Source organism: Nymphalis io, chromosome 12, assembly GCF_905147045.1.
Source record: "Nymphalis io chromosome 12, ilAglIoxx1.1, whole genome shotgun sequence".
Taxonomy (NCBI): Eukaryota; Metazoa; Arthropoda; class Insecta; order Lepidoptera; family Nymphalidae; genus Nymphalis; species Nymphalis io.
Genome location: NC_065899.1, coordinates 7,442,144 through 7,467,338, shown reverse-complemented (window position 1 = coordinate 7,467,338; position 25,195 = coordinate 7,442,144). Strand labels below are relative to the sequence as shown.

The window sequence follows — 25,195 nt, the reverse complement described above, 5'->3', positions numbered from 1 at the left end:
GAGCTAGCTATCCGATAGTCACATTCGTTAACGCAAATGATATCAAAGCATAACCTGCATCGTCAGTGCCTTGATATTAGGGTTTAAGCTACGTTCCTGGTATCCATTGAACATTGACATGGGAATATAAACATTATTCGATCGTAGAATGCGTAGAGAATCCGTCAAATACTAGGAAATACTTGGCTGTTCTAATAAAATTGTATGCCAGTCTGTCACAGTTATATCTACCAAACTGCGATGTAGTTGACTTCAAGCCATTGTATGAACATCATCACCCAATGTGGAACATTAATAGGCTGCAACTGTATAAATTAGAAATAGAAAATCATTCGTCCAGTCATTTTACATAATAAATGAGAAATATATTTAAACAGATTTAAAAAAATAACAATCGACGTAACATTTCGCACGATCTGACAGATTTTGGAAACAGTCTTCATTCTTCGTCAAACATTAAATCATTAAATCTTTCTGAAATATACATATATATTTGCTAAAGTTTTAATATATATATTCAGCTGTATTTTCATAATATAATGGTATGGAATTAAATATGAGAATATGCATTTGGTCGTTTGATTAAAGTTTTATTATATCGAATGTTGCCTTAAAGAAATCAATGTAATAAATGTATCGTAAATATAAACAAATATTTGACAATTTTGTTTTTATATATAACTTTCACTAAAATATTCACAATAAATTATGTTACACGATAAATTATTATTTTTATTCATGTTTAAAAATATCAAGAGCTGTTGCAGAAAAACTGTTAGGAAACTAATTATAGTACAGATTCAACCAGAGGATTGAATGTTATGTTGTAAGAAGAGCGACATGACTAGAAGAATTATATGTCCAAGAAGAGAAGTAATTGAAGATATGACTTGAGATTTAGATCTAAAACACATTAAACCGATCACAAATAAATGGAATAAGATCAAGTGAACAATGATAATGATGATGATTGTAGAAGTATTTAGTTTAACGTATTATTAATTTTATAACACAACACTACAAACGGACTATTTTTTATCATAATCTAGAAATTATATAGATTAGAATAGAATAGAATATGCTTTATTGTACATCAAAACAGTTACAGGAACATACAGTTATAAACGATTTCTTCCAGATAACCTTTGGATATACGGAAATTAAATCAAAAGATACAGCAAATATATTGATCGTCTATTCCCGAATATTTCACTCAAGATTCTATTTTCCGAGTGAAGATGAAAAAACTACATTTTATAATGATAAAATTTTTGATCGAAGTGTCAGCCCTGAAGAGTAAAATACTCGAGGCTGGCAACCATAGCGGTACCCCTGTCTTACGCTGGAGTACGCGAATCGTAACTTTTTGTGGAACGACAAGCAGCGAATTTAAAGTGAACGCGCGCTTCCCTATCCATATAAGGTGACGCCCTTAGGCGGGATTCCGTCGAGGAACGTGTCCGTACAATAAAACGATTATTTATTTATCGGTTAAATGAAAGGCGATCGACCGGTGCGTGCCGATGCTTCCCGACCGGTTGACGAATTTTTATTATCATCTATTCGGTTAGTCATACCCGTTGGTATGGGAGAGCCCTTGCATATGCGAATGCCATACTTTAATTACTACTACAACCCTACTATACTTACAAATATCTTTAACGTAAACAATAACCATAAGATTTGTTTCATTTATCGTTATTTAATATTAATGAATATAAAACCTTTTTTGATTTAGAAAATTTTTACGCATACATTGAAAAAAAATGTCGTTATTATCAAATAATACGCTTGCATGAAGTAGGTATAGTTAGGCTACTTTTTGATAAATATTTTTCTATTACATAAATGGTTTGTGTATATATCACTCGAAAAAACGTTTATTAAAAAAAGCTCAAGATAAGTACGTAATAGTATATTTCTAAGTTCCAATTGTTAAAAGACAATAATTTAATTGCATTAAATAAACTAATTAAATTCAAAAAGGTTCTTATAGTGTCAATACAGATAATAAAAGTCGGCATTCATTATAATTATCACAATAATAAAATCAATAATAAAAAGTAAAACACAACCTTTTAAAGCACCTTGAGAACACCTTCTAAGTCGGCACGGGCAAAGTCGCGTGCTATATCGAGTGATCAATATTTATTGTCACTGGCCAATTATAGATAGGGTCCAAGAACCAGGCGTTCCGATGTCCGTTCCCAGGAGCCTGGTTCCGGGTTTGATTCCCGGTAGCACGTGAGAAACTGGTGTGCCATATATCAGTGTGTTTTTGCGTCGATGTACGTACGCCTCGCATAGTTATTAGTAGTTTTTCCAGCGTAGTAGTTTACCGATACGTGTAGTGTATTAATTAAAACTATTTGTTTTGATATCATCTCGTTATTGATTCGGATTTAATTGTAAATTAAGTTATAGTTGTAATTTTTAACTAAATGAAATTTTATGCCAAATGTTCCGTTTCATTTTACGTCTCTATTTTATGTGATAATGTGATATCAACGACTGATTAGCGGAGTGATCACAACAGTTCGCTTTTGAGCAATGGCGTATTCAATACTCGCTACGCGTAATGGGTTTCTTGTAGTTTTTTTTTATAGAATACGAAGGCCGACGAGCGTATGAGCCACCTGATGGTAAGTGGTCACCAACGCCCTTAGACGTTGGCATTGTAAGAAATGTCGATCATCGCTTACATAGCCAATGCACCACCAACCTTGGGACCTAAGATTTTATTTCCCTTCTGCCTGTAATTACCCTGGCTCACTCACTCTTCAAACCGGAACACAAAAATACCAAGTAATGCTGTTTAGCGGTAGAATATCTGAGGAGTGGGTGGAACCTACCCAGACGAGCTTGCACAAAGCCCCTACTTACCACCAGTAAGTAATTATAATTTCACTGACATTAATAATCATTTTAGTCTGTTTCTACATTGAATTATATGACAATTATAATCAATCAATCAACGGATTTCAAAAATAAGTCTACTGTAAATCCAAATAAATACCGTAAAATTCGTTTCACTCCTTATATACATGAGTATGTAATATATAAACACAGCTATGTCTTGATTGATCAACACTCAGCTTATACTTTAAGATAAAAGACATAAAATTTGGAAGACAGTTGTTTCGTAATAAAGAAGTGTATTTTAAAGATTAAAAAAAATAGCCGGAGCGCCTTCCTTCAATCTCTATTGTGAACTTTGTAAGTTATATTTTTAGTTCATAAAGACAATTAAATATCCTTGTTCACGTTTTTGAGTTTGGAACAGCGTTTCGCAAAACTAGCACTTTCCCCGCGGCTTCACTCGCGTCATAATTTACCATAGCTCTGTCTTCAAAATGTAGGATTTTCATACAAACTCATTAAAAATCCTTCCTTAGCTAACCTTAGTGATGTGTAAAAGGTAGTCTTCAAATTTTCATATTGCTAGCCCCAGTAGTTTGGGCTATGTGTGGATATGTCAGTCAATTATTCTTTTGTATATGTAGATTATATAAATGCTGATGGTAGAGCTTTATGAAAGCTCATCAGATATTCTACCGGAAAACAGCAGTACTTGTTATTGTTGTGTTCCGGTTTGAAGGGTGAATGACCAAGTGTAATTACAGGCACAAGGGACATAACATCTCAGTTCCCAAGTTGGTGGCGCATTGGTGATGTAAGCGATGGTTAATATTTCTTACAATGCCAATGTCTATGTGCGTTGGTCAGCACTTACCATCAGGTGGCCCATATGCTCGTCCGCCTTACTATTCTATTAAAAAAAATAAACAATATTTATTTTGAACTTTCCGCGGGCTAAGCCGCAGCGGTTTGTGCTCGTACCGATTCTATGAAGTCTAATTGACTTAATGTTTATAATTGAGTTGAAATCTAACTTACTTATCTAATCTCGTCACGTGCGTGAACCGTAATACTCATTAAGTGAGCACAATATAATGACAGTCTGAGCTCCCGAGCTCAGGTACTCTGGTATGTTGATTGGAATTCCTAGGCTATTGAGGAATCTTCACAACACTCTGCGACTACACTGATAATTATAATTGTACTTAAATATGCATGAAGGACCTAGTAGTAGTGGATTACGAATTGATATAGACATTTTATATTAAAAAAACTATTTACGGTTATTTCCCGTACGTATGTGTTGCAAGACGTTAATATTATGAATAATAACTTTAAAAATTCAGTGTTGCTTGCTCGGGTTTGAACTCTGAATCATCGGTTTAGATTCGTCTCCTAACCGCTGGGGTATCACGACTCTTAGAAAAGCTAAGAAACCTATCTTAAAAAAAATGGCTGCAGCAATTCCTTTAATTCCAATATTACACTTTACATGTAAACTATCAAATCGAATAAAAAAAAAGCAAACGTAGGTATTTTTGCCTTTTTTCTGAATGGCAAACTAATTATATGTAAAAAACCCAATCGCTACGAGTTTTCTATAAGCGTACTTCATAAGATAAATCATTATGTTTGTATTATTATTATTTTTATCCAATCAAATCAGAGAAGTGGTTTCTCTACTATAATTACATATACAGTATGTAAAATAAATAAAAAATTGCAAGCATATCCCAGTACTATAAATCGTTAAGAATAAAAAATAATTTTAATACACATTTAATAACATAGCAGGCCTGTCCGAATCGGTAATAAATGAACCGTTTTAATTACAAGTAAATATGACACAACAAATATTAGCTTAGTGGCAAAATTAACTATGGTCACTATATTTTAATGCTTTTATAAATAGACAGTTGATTTATCATTAAAACTCATTCGTCTGTGTTAGTTTTATATAAGTGTTCAATGTTCTAATTCGATATTAAGTGCAGCTAATAGAACCGCGTTAGAAAAATTAAAGCCCTTAGTATATGTGTATCGTGCAACTTATTGTATTGTTACTATTAGTAATGTGATACTTAAACTCACCTTCATAACTCAACTTCTAAAACTTCAAGTTTTATCAGTAAAATATAACCTAGAATCTTATATATTTTTTATCTGGACTTACTACTGTAAACATCAGTGATTGAGTCATCGAGTTCTATACTAGATTTTAAGAGTTTAAGTCTAATTAATTTGGAGAAAACAAATTGTGACAAAGGGAGAGGATAAAGAAACTAAATCTATAAGGATTTTGCCTTTTTATCGAATGTACGAACTTCTAAGAATGATGTATAATAATATTCAGATAGCATATCCATCAATAATATTGAATGAATTGCTTCCAGTGTACATTGCAATAGACCACGCCTCAACAGTTATTAAATATCGCCCAATCATTAACTGAACGATCGATGTACTGCATAATGCGTTCCATTAAACAAACACGACGTTCCTGGTTCCCTATTGAATAATATCGACACTATCATACGATGGTTTATGTTACTAATAAAAAGAACTAATAGATGGTGCTATTTATCGTACGACTTATCTTACGATTTTAAATCTGATCAAACAACGAAATCAAAGAGTATATACGATTTACTCACGATAACTTGATGCTTGTAGAACTTTTGATTGATGTTTTAAATGTAGATCTAGTAAGTATTATTGCGAAGAAAATAAGCAGTTACAAAGATAATGCTTCATATTGTTGTTTGACGGTAGAAAAACGAAGGTAGTCGCCATCCATCGCGAAAGCGTTGATATATAAATTACTTGCAATGAACGCAAAAAACGTTCTAAAGTTGTTATAAATGTATTTAACTTAAGTTAAATTCATGTTCAAAGTCGAATTACAACATTTACTTCAGTTGCACTAAACCGATATGTAGGTACATATCGAAAATATATAAATCGTAATTTGTCAGAGGAATCTAAACCTTCAGCTTAACGTAAGAGCTTGACACCTACAATCGTGTCCAAAAATTGTGCAAAGAATTGTGCAACTTTACTTCTATTAATATTACGAATATACACAACTAAACTACACAATCTAGATGTACCTATTTAAAAAAATATATCGTACGTTATGAATAGTCGTGTTCTCTTCAACTGTCATTATAATAATATGTCGTAGGATATCGTCTCACTGGGTCGGGTATTAGATGCAATTTATTGACTATTAAAAACCTCTATATAGCAGGCGTGTTACACAAGTGCAAACGAGAAAACTGCTTCACAAGTGCTTCAACGAAAATTAGTGTAAGAAATATTTAATAGAAGTAACCAGTATGTGAGGATGCATGTAGACATTTATCATGATTAAAACTACATTATTGTGCACGTATACATTTATATACGTAATCGTTTAACTAAAATATTGTTATTTTGTAAGGTTTTCATATTGAGAATTAATATTAAAACCGCTGGCAGCAGGCCATAAGTAGACTATCCGCGTGCATCGTACGTAGACTATAGTTGTAGGGTGAATTGAATCAAATCTGTTTTCATTACCCCGGTATGTTGAAGTTCTGATAGTTTTAATTTACGTATGGGTCATCTACTCCTAATGCATCCCCTGTGTGCGTTTATACTCATCACTTGTGTCGAAAAAGATCCGTGAGTTTTATGTCAATTGTCATATGAGGTATATACTTTCTAATACAGTAATTGATTGCCTTTTTGATCTTATGATTAGCCTGGGCATTAAATTCTGAGATCCTGGGTTCAAACCCCACGTTATTGTTGAGATTTCGATTATCCTGCGCTTGATACACACCGGTCGTGTCGGATTGCCGACCCATCGGAATGAGACAGTACACCCGATACGATAATGAGAAAAGCACGCACGATACGAAAATAAAGAGAATATACTTGTAATATGTAATATGTCCTGGGCAGTTGGCTTGTCTCCATGAGATTGGCCACCATAACAAAAAGGTTAGAAGGACTTCAATACAATAATATAATTGATAATGACAAGACATATTACAGTAACTAAATTAGAACTCTGTATTAATTTGTCGTTTTCATGAATCAAAATACGAGTAGGTTTTCAAAATATAACCTGTAACCCTCACAGTCGATTCTGTACAATTTTCCTCACGTAATTTTTCAAATTCAAACCAATGACAAATGGTTCAAATATCTTCGGCATTAAATCCACGTCTACAATTGTCAGATAGCGGCCCTCGTGATAGCCTAAGACGGGTCCCTGGGGCGGTCTGTTCTGGCATTTTATCTTCCTTTGAGTTCGAAACGAATTTTAGTGGATTTTTAGTAACTATCAATAGAACGTTATTTAATATTTAAAAATGATTAAATAATCAATTATATTAAATAAATATTAACTATAAAGCTTCTTGTACCTCCTATTATATAATATTTCCTTTCTTTGATATGGAAGCTACTATTAAAGTATCCTATTAGGTGATCTTACTCCACTCAATTTCATGTATTTGTTAGATCAAATATCACATGTATGAATGTATGTATGAATTTCAATTTTCAGAATAATTGATTTTTATAATTACAATTTAATTATTTAACAATTAATAGTTACCGTAGTAATTGCAGACATGTGTGTGACATAAGTTATGTCACTGTGTGGTTGTCAACACAAAAGATGATATGTTTTTGTTTTATAGACGTTTTACCTGTTTGTGAAAATAGACTGAAATTTCGTCAAACTTTAGCAAATCGGACATCAGTTTATAGCTACAACGTGAGAATCAAATGTATGTAGTTTCAAAGCCGCTATAACTATTCACGAACTCTCGCGTAGTATCAATATGGTAAGCGACTGACACTAAAAGAAAATAAAAATAATATTAAAGACGTGCATTATGTTTTTATCGCTTCTGTAAAATACTTTGACAAAACATTTTTATTCCTTTTAACTCTGCAGCAAAATATTTCATTACTAGCATCATTTTCTTAATACCAGTCTCTCCTATTCAATTTCCTCGTTTCATGTTGATAAGTTTTTAAAAGAGATTAAGCGGAAATATGATTTTCACAAATAGTTCGATTGGCTTCGATGAAGATTATATTACTGTTTGTAGATGAAGCTTATATACTTACATATTATTCAACCGTTAAACATTGAATAATACTTTGTGTTGCAGTTTTGTAATTGTAGAAGTACATTACAATTACAAAGTACATTCATATAAATATAAAACTGAATTTTAAATGTTATATTAAAACATATGGAATAGAATAAGTGTATTGTTTTTATCTATATGATAAGGCACAGCTTAAACTATATGACATAGAAATATTAATTTTGAAGAAAACATTCTTTTTGTACCGTTGTTAGAATAATTTTGTGAAATTTAGTGGATGAATCTGAGACTTTACGGATTTTTACGCATCATGCACTAAAACTATAATAAATGTCGAATCAGTAGGTGTTTTCTGAAGGATGAAGTGTCTTCTTTATTCTTACTCTAGAATAATGCTAGCGCTACATACCTTACCGCGACCAAGTGTGAACTGTAATGCGCGGTCATACTTGATACTGAACAATTTCTTTTATCTGTTACGTTTTGTTTGGTTTACATTGCTCAAAAACAACATACAATGTTTTTTGATAAGTTGTTTACAAAAAATATTAATCTATGGTTTTTTACAGGCTTTATATATATGTATATATATATATATTGCTGTTGCAAGTCCTATAACATTATATTACAAGCAAATTATAAGTTTTATTGCTAGTTTCGTATTTCTATTCATGATATTATATTTTAATTCATAATTAAAATATTTAAAAAAATAGACTTTTTTTTAAATGTCGATGTACACGGTCCAAACTCACCAATCCATATCGGCCCGAGGGGAGCACGATCGATCCTGTCATTTGCCGTCTGACCGATGTTTGCGCGTCGATCGATTTGCATCCGTCACGTTCGATGCGCTGTGAATCGGAGGCGGAGCTAGAACGTTGCGAACTGGGATATTGTGAGATTTATTTATTATTAAATCAACTTTTTATATCAAATTTATTAAAGAGTTTAAAAAATATTTAGATTTTTCATCTGTATGCATATACTACACATATAAAAGGTAACCAAAACAGATTGAAAAATATACACGTACATGCATTTTCGAATCGTAATTTTTATAATAAAAGTTATTACTTTTTTCGTCACATGCAATGATCACATACAATTATATTTACATATATATGTATATATAGAGACTTAAAATTTTTGGGAGAGAACTTTGTACTAAGATTTCGCGAAATCTTATTGGTATTATTTTGAGCACACCAACACTAATAAACATTGTTCTTATATACATGTATTTCTAGTCATATACATGTATAAAACTAAATATACATTGTACTGTGTTTTGTTATAACATTTCAATTACTGACTTTTTTATTTAAATTTGTTAAATTGCTCTTTAAGTGAACTGCATGTTCTTTGAATAATAATAAAAATCTTTAAACTGAAATATACATGTATGTTTTAAAACTTTTCGCCTCGACCTAGTTAATAATTCTTTAAAATCAAATTATTCCTACAAGTTCCTATAAGAGAGTCATCATCATTTAATCCGTGCATTTTTGTCTGATATATATTCAGGAACAGAGTAATAGGCTTTACTAACAAGATTATTTTTAATAACTAATTGAGGCCTGCTTCATAGTAACTCAAGTATTTAATATAAAAATACACTTGTTTAACTATAGTTACGTATAAGTTGTAAGTTGAAATGGATAGAATATGTGGATTTTAACCGATTCCAAATTCAAAATACAGCTGAAATTTTAAAAACCTTCATATATGCCAACTAATGCTCTACGATAAAGGCAAACATCATGATGAAATCTGGATGAAAAATATGGTATATATTTCATGTAAATGTCAGTTTCATGTTAATTCCGCTTTAGATCACGCTCCGTAGTCTCAAAAATAGGAAAAAGATTTTTCACGACAGCGACTAATATACATGCTTTTAGGTATTTCGTAAACGGTATAAAACTTTGCTTATAAATATAACTATTTATTCATTTAAAAGGAAACAATGTGAAAGATGTGCATAACAAGTTTGTACCTTTGTACTACTGGCGATACCACATTCACGTCGATATTGGCCACAAATATAACAATTTAATATTATACGTATATTAAGCTAGTTTACCATTTTTTCAAGTGTTACTAACTCCACCTTATATGTTATAAAAACGTGTATAATTTTCGTAAATTAATATTGAGAGTCAGCACATATCAACATTTCGAGTAAACATAAAATGTAACATAAATTTCGCCAAACATTTTTGCTTCTATTAATGTATTTATTAAAAGAAAACCGTCTAAAATAGACGATATTTTTCTTCAGTGGCAGTTCAAAACCGTACCCTCAACAGTTTTGTTTAGGTTCATTGCACCATAAATCTCCCTCGCTAGGCTGGCTATAAGTTCAGCGTCGGGCGGACCGCCCGGACTCTACAATAAACTAGCTGTCGTTCGTTTTGTTCGATTAAAACATTTTGTCCTGGTTTTTAAATTATAGCGGATAAAGTTTATAAGAAGGCTGTGATTAACAATTTTTCATCTCAAATATCATCAAATCTTTTAGAAGAGTAAATCAGAGTATATTTTTAATAAATATTTTAATTAGGTGCTCCGATCTGGTGGTAGGGCTTTGTGCAAGCTCGTCTGGGTAGGTAACACCCACTCATCAGATATTCTACCGCAAAACAGCAGTACTTGATATTGTCGTGTTCCGGTTTGAAGGGTGAGTGAGCCAGTGTAATTACAGGCACAAGGGACATAAAATCTTAGTTTCCAAGTTGGTGGCGCATTGGATATGTAAGCGATGGTTGACATTCTTACAATGCCAATGTCTAAGGGCGTCGGTGACCACTTACCATCAGGTGGCCCATATTCTCGTCGGCCTTCCTATTCTATATAAAAAAAACTATTTTTTATAGACAAACTCTTTCAAAAATTTTTCTACAGTCTAAAAGTATCTATAAATATGGGGTGGGATAAGTATCATACAGTAATCCTGTTTCGTTTCTCACTGTTGGATTTCATGTGTTTATATAAATTACTTTTAAAAGTATCATATATGATTATATATGAAAATAAATTTATCACAGCTATTGGCCATATTTATTTTCACAAAGCGTGGACGCTCATGTTTAATACAGCGGCACCAAATCGCAATAAAATTTCCTTCGTATTTCATATAATAGTATTTATTTACACTTGAAAACGGAAACAAAAACAAATCAAAAAGATGTATACGATACTTTTTTAATATTTTTACTATAACTTGTTCATTTATAAGATTTATTTGTTTGTCTAAATATTATTTACATCAAAATTTAATTTTATGACAATAGTCTGGTTTGGCACAGATCTCAAATACCAAGACGCACATTTTATTATAGTGCCCAAGTACAATCTATCTTCTTTTTTTTCATACACATTCTTATTAGCATTAGAATAACAAGGCAGTTATGACTTAATTACTAAATAATTCAAAAATATGTCTTGCAATTCTAAGTATGATACTTAAATATATTTTTTCGATTACCAAACGTATAAACTTTTGAGGTGGTCTGACAAAGCAAAGGCAGTAAGTAACTGTGCAACAAAAAGGCGATCAAAAGCGAAAGGAACCAATGCCTTACTATAATATAATTTTTCATGAGAATTTCGGAAGTTATCATTGAAAAATAAGAGTTAATACAAAACATTATTTCTTGAAACGAAGTTCTTCATTACCAAGTTTTCAAATGCCAGGCTGGCAAAGCAGCTAGGCGGAGCTAGTGATGTGATTCCAATCACGTACCTAGATCCCATAACTTTTCATAATTGGATAACCCATTAATATCAATTAGTGACTAGTACTTTTTAATACCAAATGCGAAATCCCTCGGGTCGTTTTCAATATATAAATCCTCTAACAATGCTCATAGACTGGGCACTATTAGCGTTACGTCACGCATATTAAATGAGGCTTTCATCTCGCCGCCTATTGTGCACGCTTCCGTATCCCGGCGGAGAGACAGTGTGGCGTAAGATGCGTATTGAAAAAAAAGTAGCAACTATTGTCTCGTTGAATATATTAATTGTTAAACATTTGCAATGTTGTTAAAACAATTACCATATTCACCTTTGCTTAAATTTTATTTAGCTTCGTGCATTATTTTTTTTCATAGGTATATACTCTAACATTTTGGCAATTAGGAAACGTCTATTGCTATTTTTTTTTAAATTAACATATACCAATATAAGCAACATGTAATTATAAATACAATGAATGACTTATATATTTTAATGGATTGGATCGAAACGGTGCGATTCTTTATTTATCGAATATTTTTTTCTTTTGTTACCAACTGAAACGTTTTTCTAATACAATTGATGTTACATTAATTTATAATTTGTGTTTTATAATCTTAAAACAAACAAACAATGTAAATAATGTATCAATTATTATATAAAAAATTATATATTGGAAAATACAAAAATAAATTCTTTTTTTTTATAATCAATAAATTATAATTCTTAATTTTAATGAAGATTGTTTTGGACGGTTTAAAGAATTATAGTATTGACTTTTCGTACTTATACAATTTTGCTGCACGCTGTCACGGTGCTCCGGTTTCTTGAAACGAGAATGGTACCTAAGTTGTTATAATGTTATTAACATTAAATTACGACACCTTATTGTCCTCTAATCGGTAGTCGGGTCTAATATTACTGTTTAGCCGCTATTCGAAAGGTGCAATCAATTTTGTTAACAAAGCCTAATTGAGATTAGAATCTAGGAAAATTGGATTATACGATTACAATATTGGAACAATTCAAAAATATGGTTTCTTTTTGTAACGTATGTTTATTTTAAAATTTTATTGTAAATAATTCGTTTGTGTATTGCTTCCATTAATCGATTGCACGAAATACATCTCTTACAGTAAATGGGGCAAGAGGTAAAATCGTTTTTAGTACACCGCCTTTAAGCTGCCTGAAACGACTTTAAAAATATAATAAGATTACTTAGGTTTATTTTTTGTAGGTTATTATTTGAGTTTGTTTCTAGCTTGTCCTATAAACATATGTTCTTCTATATATGGCCATTAGATAGATGGCCGATAGCAGGCAGTTCCACTTTTTGATGGAACGATATACCTCCCGCCACGTCTACAGGGGGCTTTAACATAATGTATTTAAATTGAATATTTATATTATTTAAACAAAAAAGCTCAGTAGAAGGAGTAATACCTACCCGCTCATAATATATTCTACCGCCAAACAATATACTTATAAATACTTATCGTTAGTATAGTTGTTTTAAAGTTGGAAGAGTGGTGGGTACAAGGGACATAATCCCTTACTTTCCAAGGACATTGTTGATGTAAGGGATGATTAATATTTCTGAAGGAGCCAATCTCTATGGGCGGTGGTGTCCATCAGGTTTATCTATCAACCACCAAACTATATTATATATATATATATATATATATATATATATACACCAAATATCAAGTAACTGTAAATGTATGGAGTTTTCGTAATAAATACTAATTATTATTATTATAAGCATCCTGAGTTACGAACAAATAGTTTTATCCCCGCTTGTATCGGATTGCTTATGAAGGAATAGTTCAGCTGTTTGTTCAAATAGTTGCACACTAAAATATTTCATACGCAGTTGGCAGTGAAATAAAGTATACACAATACTGGCAGCATTTCCTCCTTATGTGGCCAAGCTGGCCACATAAGTATTGTGTATACTTTGGATAACTTGAAAAAGTACTGACTTTCTTGTCGGTGGAATCTACTCTCCGAATTGGTTTACATTCAATTAATTCCATGGTATATACATATGTTTATATACAAAATGAGCCTGTATTTTCATAATTATCTATTGTCGTAGGTTTTTATCGTTTCCTGAATTTGTTAGATGATAAATGACTTCGATATTAGATTGAATAGAGATTCGAAACACCTACAATTATAATGAACTATATAAAATATGTATTATGTTTTTGTAATATAGTTTATATTAACTCTTTTTTTTAGAAAATATAATTTTTTTATTAAATATTGGACTTAGAATCGTTTTTGTACTGAACTAACCAATTATTCGTTAGTGAAAATATCAGTTGTTGTACAAACAGATGAAGCTTTCTCTATTAGGTACTAATATCGTTTTCCAAATATCAATTTTCATAATGCATAAAAAAACCAACCATATTTTCTAATTAGTAAAGACCACAATCTCTTGAATCACAAATTCTCAATCTCTTGTTTCAGTTTAATAGTACGTATTTATTTTATGTAAATAAAAAAATAACCATCTTTTTAAGATCAGCCTATAGCAGACGTCAAAAAAGAGTAAATGTCGCGTGTAATTGGCACCTTCGCCACCTAAGTTAAAATTCAAGTGTCGTGTCGATCTGTGCTGCTCGGGAGTCGAACCGCGACTCACAATGGACGTGCGTCAACACGTCCAGATCGAGATGTGTATACCTGTTCCGTATTTGATTTTTCTTTGTGGACTACATTGAAATAAAATTATTTTATTAATTTATTAACGAAGTGTTTATTGATTTGCTTTTAACATAATTAAAAAAAAATATATGTTTATAAAATGAAGGCGTTTTTAGCATATCGTTTATTTTCAAATTTCGATTATTTTCAATCTTGTAGTACAGTAACACTAGCGCGGAATTACCAATTAAATATTATTAAACAATTTAATGCTTAGTTTTAAAACCGTTTATAATTAAACCTGTAACAACGATCAGGAATCAACTTTTTAATAAATCTAAACGCTGACTTATCTATAGATAACAATGAGAACAAGATCTAAGCCCTGTCAACACCCACGCGTACATCGTACGGCGTACAGCGCTCAGCGTACAAACGCAGGACAATTAGCTATTCTATACACAATATGTGCATACCGCATGGTCGATTGTAAGGCGCTGAACATTAGCGCGATTGACAGGAACAAGGGCCTTGTTACCGCCGCGCCGAGATGCGTATCGTACGCCTTTGGGCTACTGTTTGCATATCTTTGGTAACAGGCATAGATTCTCTGGAAACAATCAATGGTCAATGCTTATAATCATATTGCTTTTCATTTAAAAAAAGATAAAACTACTTACATCCATCTCGGCGTCATTGAAATATTAATGTACTTTGTAATTCTAAATACTTTTAAGGCATAAAAATGGCTTTAGAATTTAAATTTCACTTGCTATGCTATCAAATACGTCATTGATACGTTTATACGTATGTAGTTAGTATATTTAAAAATGAATCGTTAAGGATTTTTACTATTGTACAAACATTAAATACTCAAAAAAAAATCTCAGTCATCATATGCAACGAAGAATAATTACTTAAACTTTTCCATGACAACATAGTAATTAGATGATTCGGATATTATATTAATTACACAGGTAATATCGGACAAATTTGATGCCGCTTCCAGTGTAATCTTCTACGTATCGATGTGGCCGAGCTTCGGGTGTAAATGGGTGCATAATAAGCAGCCATTCAAAATCAAGAGGACGCATTCCGCGGTATAATAGCTATTCACCAACACATGTTTGCTTGCAGGACATTTGTATGGCTCGAATAATGATTTGCAATACGGGAATCGGAAACGGGTTACTTTGGCGAACAGTTCTGAAAATTGATAGATTTTTCCGAAAATTGTATATTTACGAGCTTACTGGTTTACTGACGATGGAAACATCAGTGTTTGCTTAGTCAATACTATTCCATATTTATGTGGTGAAATTTAAAATGAATATTCATTTACTATGACTGTTATATCTGTTTTGGGAGCTTCAAATCGAATTCATCAGAATTTTCTAGAATTTCATAGAACCTATAACTTATGTATTTTTATAGAATTGTAATAAATTCGTATTTCTAGGAAAAAATCACTGCACGTTATACCATAAACCACCAATATTTTATTTTTATCCAGCAGATCAGCTCCTAATGAATGCTGTTCAATTCGACAATACACATTGCCATTGTAAAACATAACATCTCACGCCCTTACTTACTCTATCGCTTCTTACATCTTTGCTTTATCTAATATTTGTTTAGCATTTCGCTCTTTCTGTCGTTATTGATTTGACATGCGAAAGAAAAAGACACAGCATTGTTAATCGCCTTCTATATAACGTTTATAAGTACAGTCGCTAGTATATATTGCTCTGACTCGTTTATATTATAAACGAAACACAACAAACATTATGCACACGTTATTAGGGGGTTGAATAAGTGTCGTTTTCATTCAGTAAGTTTTAGTCCGTCTAAGTAACAGCTTGTCTGTTTTTATGTTCTTTCTATAATAACTGTTCCGCTTGCATTAGGATATTGGAAGTAATAGTGATTATATTAATGGTATATTAAACTTTAATATACATTATCAGATTATACCATTTACCAAATCTAACCAAATATATTGAGACTAAAATCGAGAAATAACACACATTAACACTGTCGCGTTCATTTAGTAGGAAAATTCTGATAATCCCAATCTGATGATCCCAAATTGAATATATTGAAGTGACTGTAGCCAGTTAAATAAAAAGTATATATATGTATATATATATTTGTTTATGTATTATTCAAAATTTATCAGATTCAATTATATTGGGTTTGATGATCTGTCAATGCGAAGTATTTTTGCAGACGGTTTGGCGTCGTATGCCGTGGCGGGAAACGTCATGACATACCATTGCCGCTCTATTCCTTTGTGTGTTCGTGGCGCGTAAACTATACACTTCGTAGCTTCCCCTCATGAGTGCATACTCGACACGCAGTAAAATATATCTATTTCATTATCAAAACTCTTTGTCTTTATTAATTTTGCTCCATTTTTTTTTTTCTTTATTTACAAATAAATATCAATTTTACTATTTTACATAAGATTACGGTAAATTCTAAAGCTGGCAGTAATCATATATAAAAATAAATTAATTCATTACAAAACACATCACATTATCACAAATATAGAATATTTAACGGTCAGCGTTAAAACTGACTCAGACACTCAACGCTGACCTCCAGCCGTGTAAAACTATTTTAACTAAACTACATGAAAAGCGAGTTCACAAGAATTATTGTCCATCCATTTGTATTTCTTAAGCGGCTTACGGCATTGTGCTTAGTATTTACCACCGGCAATATTTCGTGGCCCAAATACAATATCTGTGTGTTATATTTACAAGGGCGTGTAATTGGACATTGAATAATAACCATAGAACAATGAATGTTAGAAGTGGTACATGGCAAAATTTGAGTTTGTTGTTGAATATCAAATTAAAATATATTTTATTCGAGTAGGCTCTTAAAAGTAGTTTTAAATTTTCATTTTACAGGATTATATTAAACTAGTTTTCACCCGCGGTCATGCCCGCGTGTAAGGTGAGAGGGAATTTCAGGTTCATCAAAATAGATTCAATGGTTTAGCCGTAAAAACTTAACAGATAGATAGACAGAGTTACTTTCGCATTCAGAACATTAGAATAGATTCGGTTTATAATGTAGATTTTACCGAGAGTGAGTTTTCTCCCGGAGAAAACTCACTAGTTACTTTTTTCCAAAAATTAAATTACGTGGGTATATTGATTACTTAAATACGACTTCATTTATATTTTTAATTAACCTTTGAATTAGACGATTATGAATGCGTATGGTCTTTTTTCGAAGCAGACATTGTTTTGAGTGTTTGTGAGCGAAGATATTTAATAAATATAATTAATTAAATACAAATTACCGTTCGACTACAAATATTATTTGAGCTTGATTGAATACGTCAAGCATATGTACTGTGACATTAATTGATCTGTCCAATATCTTTGATATGACCGTCTCCCTAATATTATGTGAAACGTTTAACGTCAACCTCCTTTCAATTTAACTCTTAGCTTCATGGTTTTGTTTCAATACGGAATCAATCTCTTTTGCAATCAAATAATTCAGCACGTCGATTTTTTGTCGATTCATCTTCAACTCTATCAAAGTCAATAAAAAGTTTTAGATAAGTATATAGAATAAGTTATAGAAAAAATAATAATCATAACACTGGTGCAATAAAGTATAGTATTAAAGTACGCAATCACGTCCAAACAGATTTAGATGAATGAAATGCATGAAAACTGAGAATTTTAAAATTAAGTATCATTTAGAGTCATGATTTGATTTCATTTCTAAAATAATTTCTGATCTGTGTTGGCCTTAGTGTGTATTTTATATGAAGCGACGATATAATAGGTCCTTTGATACAAGTCCTAGATAGGTAACATGTAAGACCTTGCTAAGCACAAGTTATTATGTATCCAAATGTAACAGGAAACAAATTCATAATTATATATATACGAAAAAACAGTCTCTAATATTGATCCAAATATTTGTTAACTGTTCTATCTTGTATCGTAGAAACCGAATACTGCATTATATGATTATAACTTTCTGAATTTGAAATCTATATTTATCTTGTTACAGCAAGATAAATTCAATTTACCACCTGTTCTAAGTTCTATCAAGAATCGACAAGAAACTCGCTAGTTTTTTTAACAATTCTATACATGTACAATTAAAATTGTATATCCTATATGAAAATACTCGAATGCTCCATCCTCTTCTATCATTTATATAAAATATATAAATTAATACGGCTATATAACATACGCTAAAATTTAATGTATGCAAATCCGTAAAAGCAAACTTGAAACTGAAATGCCAAAGCGAAATACCAGAAAGTGATATGCGACATTGAACATAATAATTATAACATTTCAAGTATATACGCATCAAAATGGTAAAAAAATAAATCGGTTTTCAACATTTCGCGGGTGAATAATAAAGTTAGTTCTTACAGAATAGCGTATTTGTTACTAAGTTATTGTATTCCAAACATAAAGTTCATAGTTTCGCATAACAACAAAGGAAGCGCATTTGGGTATCGCGAACCATTATCAGAACAAATTCGACCTCATTATCGATGCGATATCGTAACGCGTGTTCAGAGCGATATCAGACACGATCAGCCGCGATCTTATCAATCGATTGTGTTCAATGGAATGTTTCGGTTTCGTGATTTAATATTGCAGTCTTTTTTCATATATTCAAATTGTGATGTTATAAAATAGTCGTGTGGTTCCGGCAGAATGGAACAGAGAAAATACGTATTAACTGGTGTCGTTATACTAAAATTTAGATAATTATGCTGTATTACAAAAAATATAAGCACAACAGAGTAATGTAAATCCAAATTATATAATTAATACAACTACTATGACTAAAGCCGACTAAGAGATTTTTGGGTGCCGCTCATACCCTTTTTTAATTTATTAGTATTCACGGGAACATTTCATATTGTTTGTTATTCTTTAAATGTTTTTGAACAATAAATTGAAATTATATTATTAAATTTCAAATAATGATGTATGTACTTTAATAATTTGCGTTTGTGATAACAAAATATATGAATTGTATGTACCCAATTGAAACTTAACGTATCAGAAGAAATCCTCGCACTGAATCGATGCACCCGCGCAGAACACATTGAATTTCGCGGTAATGACGCCATTTTCGACCCACACCGGCTTGTCTTTTAGTGATTTATAGCTTATTTTGCGCTTCCACACCGAATTCATCGTTTGCGGTACTCTTGGTTTTTTTTTTTACAGGAATTCCAAAAAAACAGGCGAACGTCTACCAAAAAAATATTTCGATAACACTTCGTTTTTAACAAATTTTTTACTTGTGTTTAGTAGCTATATCGATTACACATAAATACACTCACACTTGGAGTTAACTATTATAATATATAAAGCGAAACGAATACTTTTGTCTGGTAGTATATAAAAATATATATTACCAATTTTTTATAATATAGAATAGGTTGGTGAACTGACGTACCAAAATATGATACGGCATATGATAATAATGTTATCAAATAATATTTTATTCGTGTACAATGTATCCCATACAACTTGTCCTAGAAATTAATATATTCCTGCGGGATGACAAACCTCATGCTATAGAGACATTTATTTAACTAAGACTATATAAGGTTTTGTTTTAAGCTCCAAATTATAAAGGACTTGGTCTAGAAGCGAAACTTTTAAACATAACGGTTAAACCACTTCATAAACATAAAACTCAAATACAGTTTTAAATCGTTATTTGTGACCAAGAAACTAACATCTAGATGTGTAATTTAAAATCTCAAACAATGGCACGGTATCAACAGAAGCATAATGAGGCAATCATTGTGACGTCACAGCTGGAAAGCGGACAAAACAACAGTTGAATCCAAAAAAGGCTTAAGCGCAGATCGTAACACGCATTGTGTACTGTTGCCACTCGAATTATTTAAAACGATAATAATTAAAATTACTTAAAATATGCCAAATTAAATATAGCAAATGTTTATAAAACATCACGAGTTTGGTAACCTTTTATATAGTAACAGCTTGTAAATGTCCCACTGGTGGCGTGGTGGAATAAGCTCCAAATCTTCTCCTTAAAAAGGGAGAGGAGACCTTAGCCCAGCAGTGGGATATTCACAGGCTGTTACGATAGGATACAAACAATAATTTAATAACTTCAGTGCAGTACACGGAGCAATAGTAAGGATTATTACAAAATCCTGTATTTACTACAAATAAATATTATTAATTACAAGAATCAATTTATGTATTTAATCTCTAACAAAATACATTAATGTTAATACGTAATAGTATGAGAAGTGCTCTAGTTTGCGAAGAGATAATAGACACTTTTCGAAAACACTCCAGCGCAGACTATTTTAATTTCGAGTTCAGTTTTACCCTAAAACCAAATATATTATTATCAATATGTCTTCATGTTCATCAAGTTATTATTGTTTATTATTACTTGGTGACACTTCATATTAATCTACTCTGTAAAACTTATATTTACATTTTACTTTTTTTACACACCGTACCTTGTTATCAGATGAACAGCGGAGCGCCGAATGCGTTAAACGGTAGTTAGTTAGCCACAATTATTATTATTTAGTGCGCAAGCTTACAAAGCTTGCGCCTACGCAGTTTGATGATATACGTTAACTATATCGTAGATAGAAATTACCTAGAGGCACATCCAACCTGTTTTGTTTATTAATTTATGTATTAAAAATCAAAACTTATTAATATTTTTTTAGTATTTATCATATGAAGCGTAAATATATACTTATATTTTAACACAAATAGAAGCCTTGATCGGTTTTTTTAATGCATATTATTGGAATAAAAAAGACTATATTGTAAAAGGTATTTAAGCAATTTTACACGTTCCTTTTAAAACAAAAAAAAATATATATATAGTACTACATAACAAAACTAGTTTCAATGGATTACTAATATTTATTTTAAAACGTGCGTCCCAGGATAAGTTTATAACATTTTTGCCGTCACCATAGTGGTATTGAGACTTAATTATTTTTTTATTTACATCATTGCAGGAAGAGCCGGCGACTTCGGGTGACAGCGGTGACGAAAGCGGCAGCGAACCAGAATCACCCAGCGAGAAGATCTCGATGCAAAACCATAAGCAAGATTGGACATGTAATGATAACGACCGCGATATTAACAACAGGTAAAGAAGAACTACTTTTTAATAAAATTTTCGTAAATTTCCTAATAATTTATGAATCATAGAGTCTGTGCTAGCCTGTTTGGCTAAGTACCACCCATCAAATATTTTATCGCGAATATATAATTAGTTTTCTTGTGTTCCTGTTTGAAGAGTAAGTGAGCATTTCACTACAGGCACAAGGGATATAACATCTTAGTTCCTAAGGTTAGAGGCACATTCTTGATCTAAGTAATAGTTAATATTTCTTACAGAGCCAATGTCTATGGGCCGTAGTGACCACTTACCATCAGATGGCGTATCTGCGCGGCGGCCTATATATAACGAGTCGCCTTTTAAATAAAAATTAATGCTTGTTTTTGTTTGTATCACTCTTGCGTATTCATTCGTTTATACGTTAAAATTGGAACTTTGCAGAGCACTTGCTTATAGGTTCTTCCTATTTTCAGGCATATTATATTACTGACTTATTTGAATTGTTTTAAAGATCTTTATGAGGAATTATCTCTAGATGGAGAATATGTCATCATTACCTTTAGAATATCATCGATTTTATAACAGAGAGATAATCTTTTGCTAAAACGAAGATTTGGTTTTTCTTCAGAGATTCTTTATCCGTTGATAATCTGCCCTCAACGTCATCTATGAACCCTGAACCTGAGAGCAGTAAATCAAGTCAACCTTCATTACCCAAGCTCCTGCCGAAGATCGACCTTCCAGGGGGCGCAATGTTGTATCGTTCAAGTGTCTTGACCGGAGTGGGCTTGGACGGACTTGGAACGAACTTGGGCTTAGGAAACTTGGCAATGGGCTATCCACACAGCTTCATTTTGGGACTCGCTAATCAAGGACAAGACGGAGGTATTAATTTTTTAAACGATTCCATTATTTAGGATAAGGCTAACATCGTGAGAAACATGTGCCAGATAAAATTTAGAATAAGCTGCCTAAACATCTCTTCAAGAGAAAAGAGGCTTAAGTGAGAAATTCATAGGCTGTTACTTTTTTACTTTATGAAAAGTTACATAAAATGTCATTTATTTGTTCATAAGTCGACTTGTAATAACTAATATATTATTTATTTTCTTATTTACATTAAAACAATAACGCTATTTATTCTGATCTAATACTATTAATTTGGTTCTATCTCCTTTTCCCATCAGCATCATCTTCATCAACTCAACCGCAGTTCATCACCATACCGCTGTCAATGGCAATGGCAGCTGCATCGGGACCGACAGTCAATGGTTGCCCAAGTGCCTCCAGTGACGACAGCAGCGAGCTCCAGGACTTAAGTACCGGGGGCAGAAAGTGAGATTTTCTTGTAAGGTGTCGAAATATGCTTCCAAATGCTTAAGTAATTTAAATGACTTGACCTCAACAAAGGTCTCAGTTACTGTTTAGGCTATAAGCTTCATTTATAAAGATTTTTAGAAATTAGTGTCGAACATTATTGCAGCAAAGTAATTCTTCCTTAGTTTTTTTTAAATCAATTTTTTCTTTGCAGATAACAGCAAGAAGACTGGAGATTATTTCAATAAATATTAATAACATCACTTTATCTTTTAATTTGTATTTTTAAATCATACCAAAGCTATATATTGGTTGATAACATAGTTTAAATAATTTTGAAAACTTTGTAAACAATTAAGTACTAAATTGTATTTTTTTCTTTTTAAATGTATTTGCTACTTTTTAGTGAAACCTCTTTTTAGTGATAGTCTCATATGTAATTACTAAAATTGTTAGAGACAAATTACAACTAAATACTTATTTAGAGCAGGAGTAAAATTTAGGTCAATCTATCTTAACGCATTTCTTAGCCTTGCCTTCTTTAGCCAGTTGTAAATTATATTCAATATATAATAAAAAATTGGAGATATTGTGTAAACTACACCGATATAATTTATTATATTAAGTATTTAGGTAAGGGATTGTTTGTAACGAAAGTAATACAGTATTTTTGTACCAAAAGAATGTTATCCGGGCAACCATATATTCTTTAAGGTATAACTGACCAATCGCAAATGATTAGTGATGTTTTCTTGGCCGTTTTAATTTTGTATAATTTTGAAATACTTTAATTTTTTCATTTGCAAATGTTCCTTACATTAATACGGCATTTTATTTATTATAATTATTATTTTTCGTTTAGATGTTAATTTCAATAACCTACTTAGTTACCGACTGAATAATGAAAAAATACATGTTTTTCATTTTAAGTTTTAAATACTTCTAACACTCTGCGGGATAAATTTTAAGTCGTGAAACATTTTTGCGATATCGGTCCATTTGTTCATCGTTTTCTCTGAATTAATGTTCGTACAATCGAAACTGCTTATAATGTATTTTAAAATAAATTGCCGTTTTACTTCTTAAGCATTTACTATTATGATTGTTTTATAAAATGTGGATTTCGTATTAGATAAATAATCAAACTTAGCCACAAAATTACGCACGACCGTGCACTATTTTTGGAGATTTCCTCAAACGTTCAGTTAAAATCATATTGTCAGGTTTTAAGTAAATATAATAAACTGAATATTTAATGTCTGTTGTTGATTTCTATTTTTGGACAACTTGTAAGTTTTATTTTGAATTGGTGAAAACGTGGGCTAAAAGTAGGGTAATAAAATATTAATTTATTAACTTCCATATTTTAAAGAATTTCAAAAGGCACAAATACATATTTTTAATAGTCTTTCCGTTATCATCTGAATCCGTTAATTCATATGTTTTACTACAAAAATACAACGATGTTTTTTTAATATTTTTAAAACGCTTGAAATAAATAATTCAAAGAAATATGTTTTGTTTCTCAGTTCACTTTTCATGCGGAATTAAATCCGCAAACACAGATATACTATACGCGCAATCTAAGATTGCCGCTCAGAAATAAGTTTTACAGAACTTATTCTCAACGTCACTTTGCGCGTTTTGTACGTACATTGCGCGTTCTATGCCAAACACGTGCTTCACAAAATGTACATTTACCTATTTAACTGAACGTTTGTTTTTTTTTGTATCGACTGATACTCGGTGTAATGAGAATGTTGTTTTAAGGTTATCATTAATTAATGTTCCTTTTTTTGTTTCCTATCAATAAATGAAATACTATGAAAGATTTGTGTTTTTTTTTTAATTAAATCCAACTATAAACATATTAGATATAGATAATAAAGGTCAAAGTTTAAACGCGAGTTGAATAAATAAAATGTTTCAAAGCTAGTAAAAAATGTAGAATTTAGGAGAGCAGGAAATTGCGAGTTTGCGCACACACTTGACCAATAAAACATCCGTTGCGTAGTTGGCTATTCTCAGTGGAGAATAGAAGTCGTGACAAAAATCGGTCAGGAGAACCTCATCGTCATCATATTTAAGTAATTTAGTTTAATTAGACGAAATAATGTAGTTTTTATCAGTATCTATAAAGAGCCTTAATGGCCCAGTGGTTATAGATAAGAATTCTAACCAATGATTCCGAGTTTAAACCCGGGCAAGCACCATTAAATTTTCATGTGCTTAATTTGTTTATATCGTGCATATAACTAAAGTATAATTCATCGTGCTCAGCGATGGAGGAGAATTTCGTGAGGAAGTCTTTACTTCATGTATCGACAAACCTGCATCTGAATAGACTGGTCATCATCAAACCTTCTCTT

The 25,195-nt window shown here is 31.6% G+C and overlaps 1 protein-coding gene across 4 annotated transcripts in view; it reads left to right on the top strand.

Moving 5' to 3' along the window:
• LOC126772365 (serum response factor homolog) overlaps nt 1-24,649 on the top strand; it is a 246,156-nt gene extending 221,507 nt beyond the window's left edge. For 2 of the 4 annotated variants that reach the window (XM_050492713.1, XM_050492710.1), the window contains 4 exons: nt 21,403-21,536; nt 22,138-22,394; nt 22,697-22,857; nt 23,041-24,649. In XM_050492713.1, the coding sequence (XP_050348670.1) occupies nt 21,403-21,536; nt 22,138-22,394; nt 22,697-22,848 (543 nt within the window). In that variant the 3' untranslated portion in view covers nt 22,849-22,857; nt 23,041-24,649. Of the gene's footprint in view, nt 1-21,402; nt 21,537-22,137; nt 22,395-22,696; nt 22,863-23,040 lie in introns of all 4 variants that reach the window. The other 2 variants (XM_050492711.1, XM_050492712.1) reach the window with 2 other exon arrangements.
• The last annotated feature ends 546 nt before the right edge of the window (nt 24,650-25,195 follow it).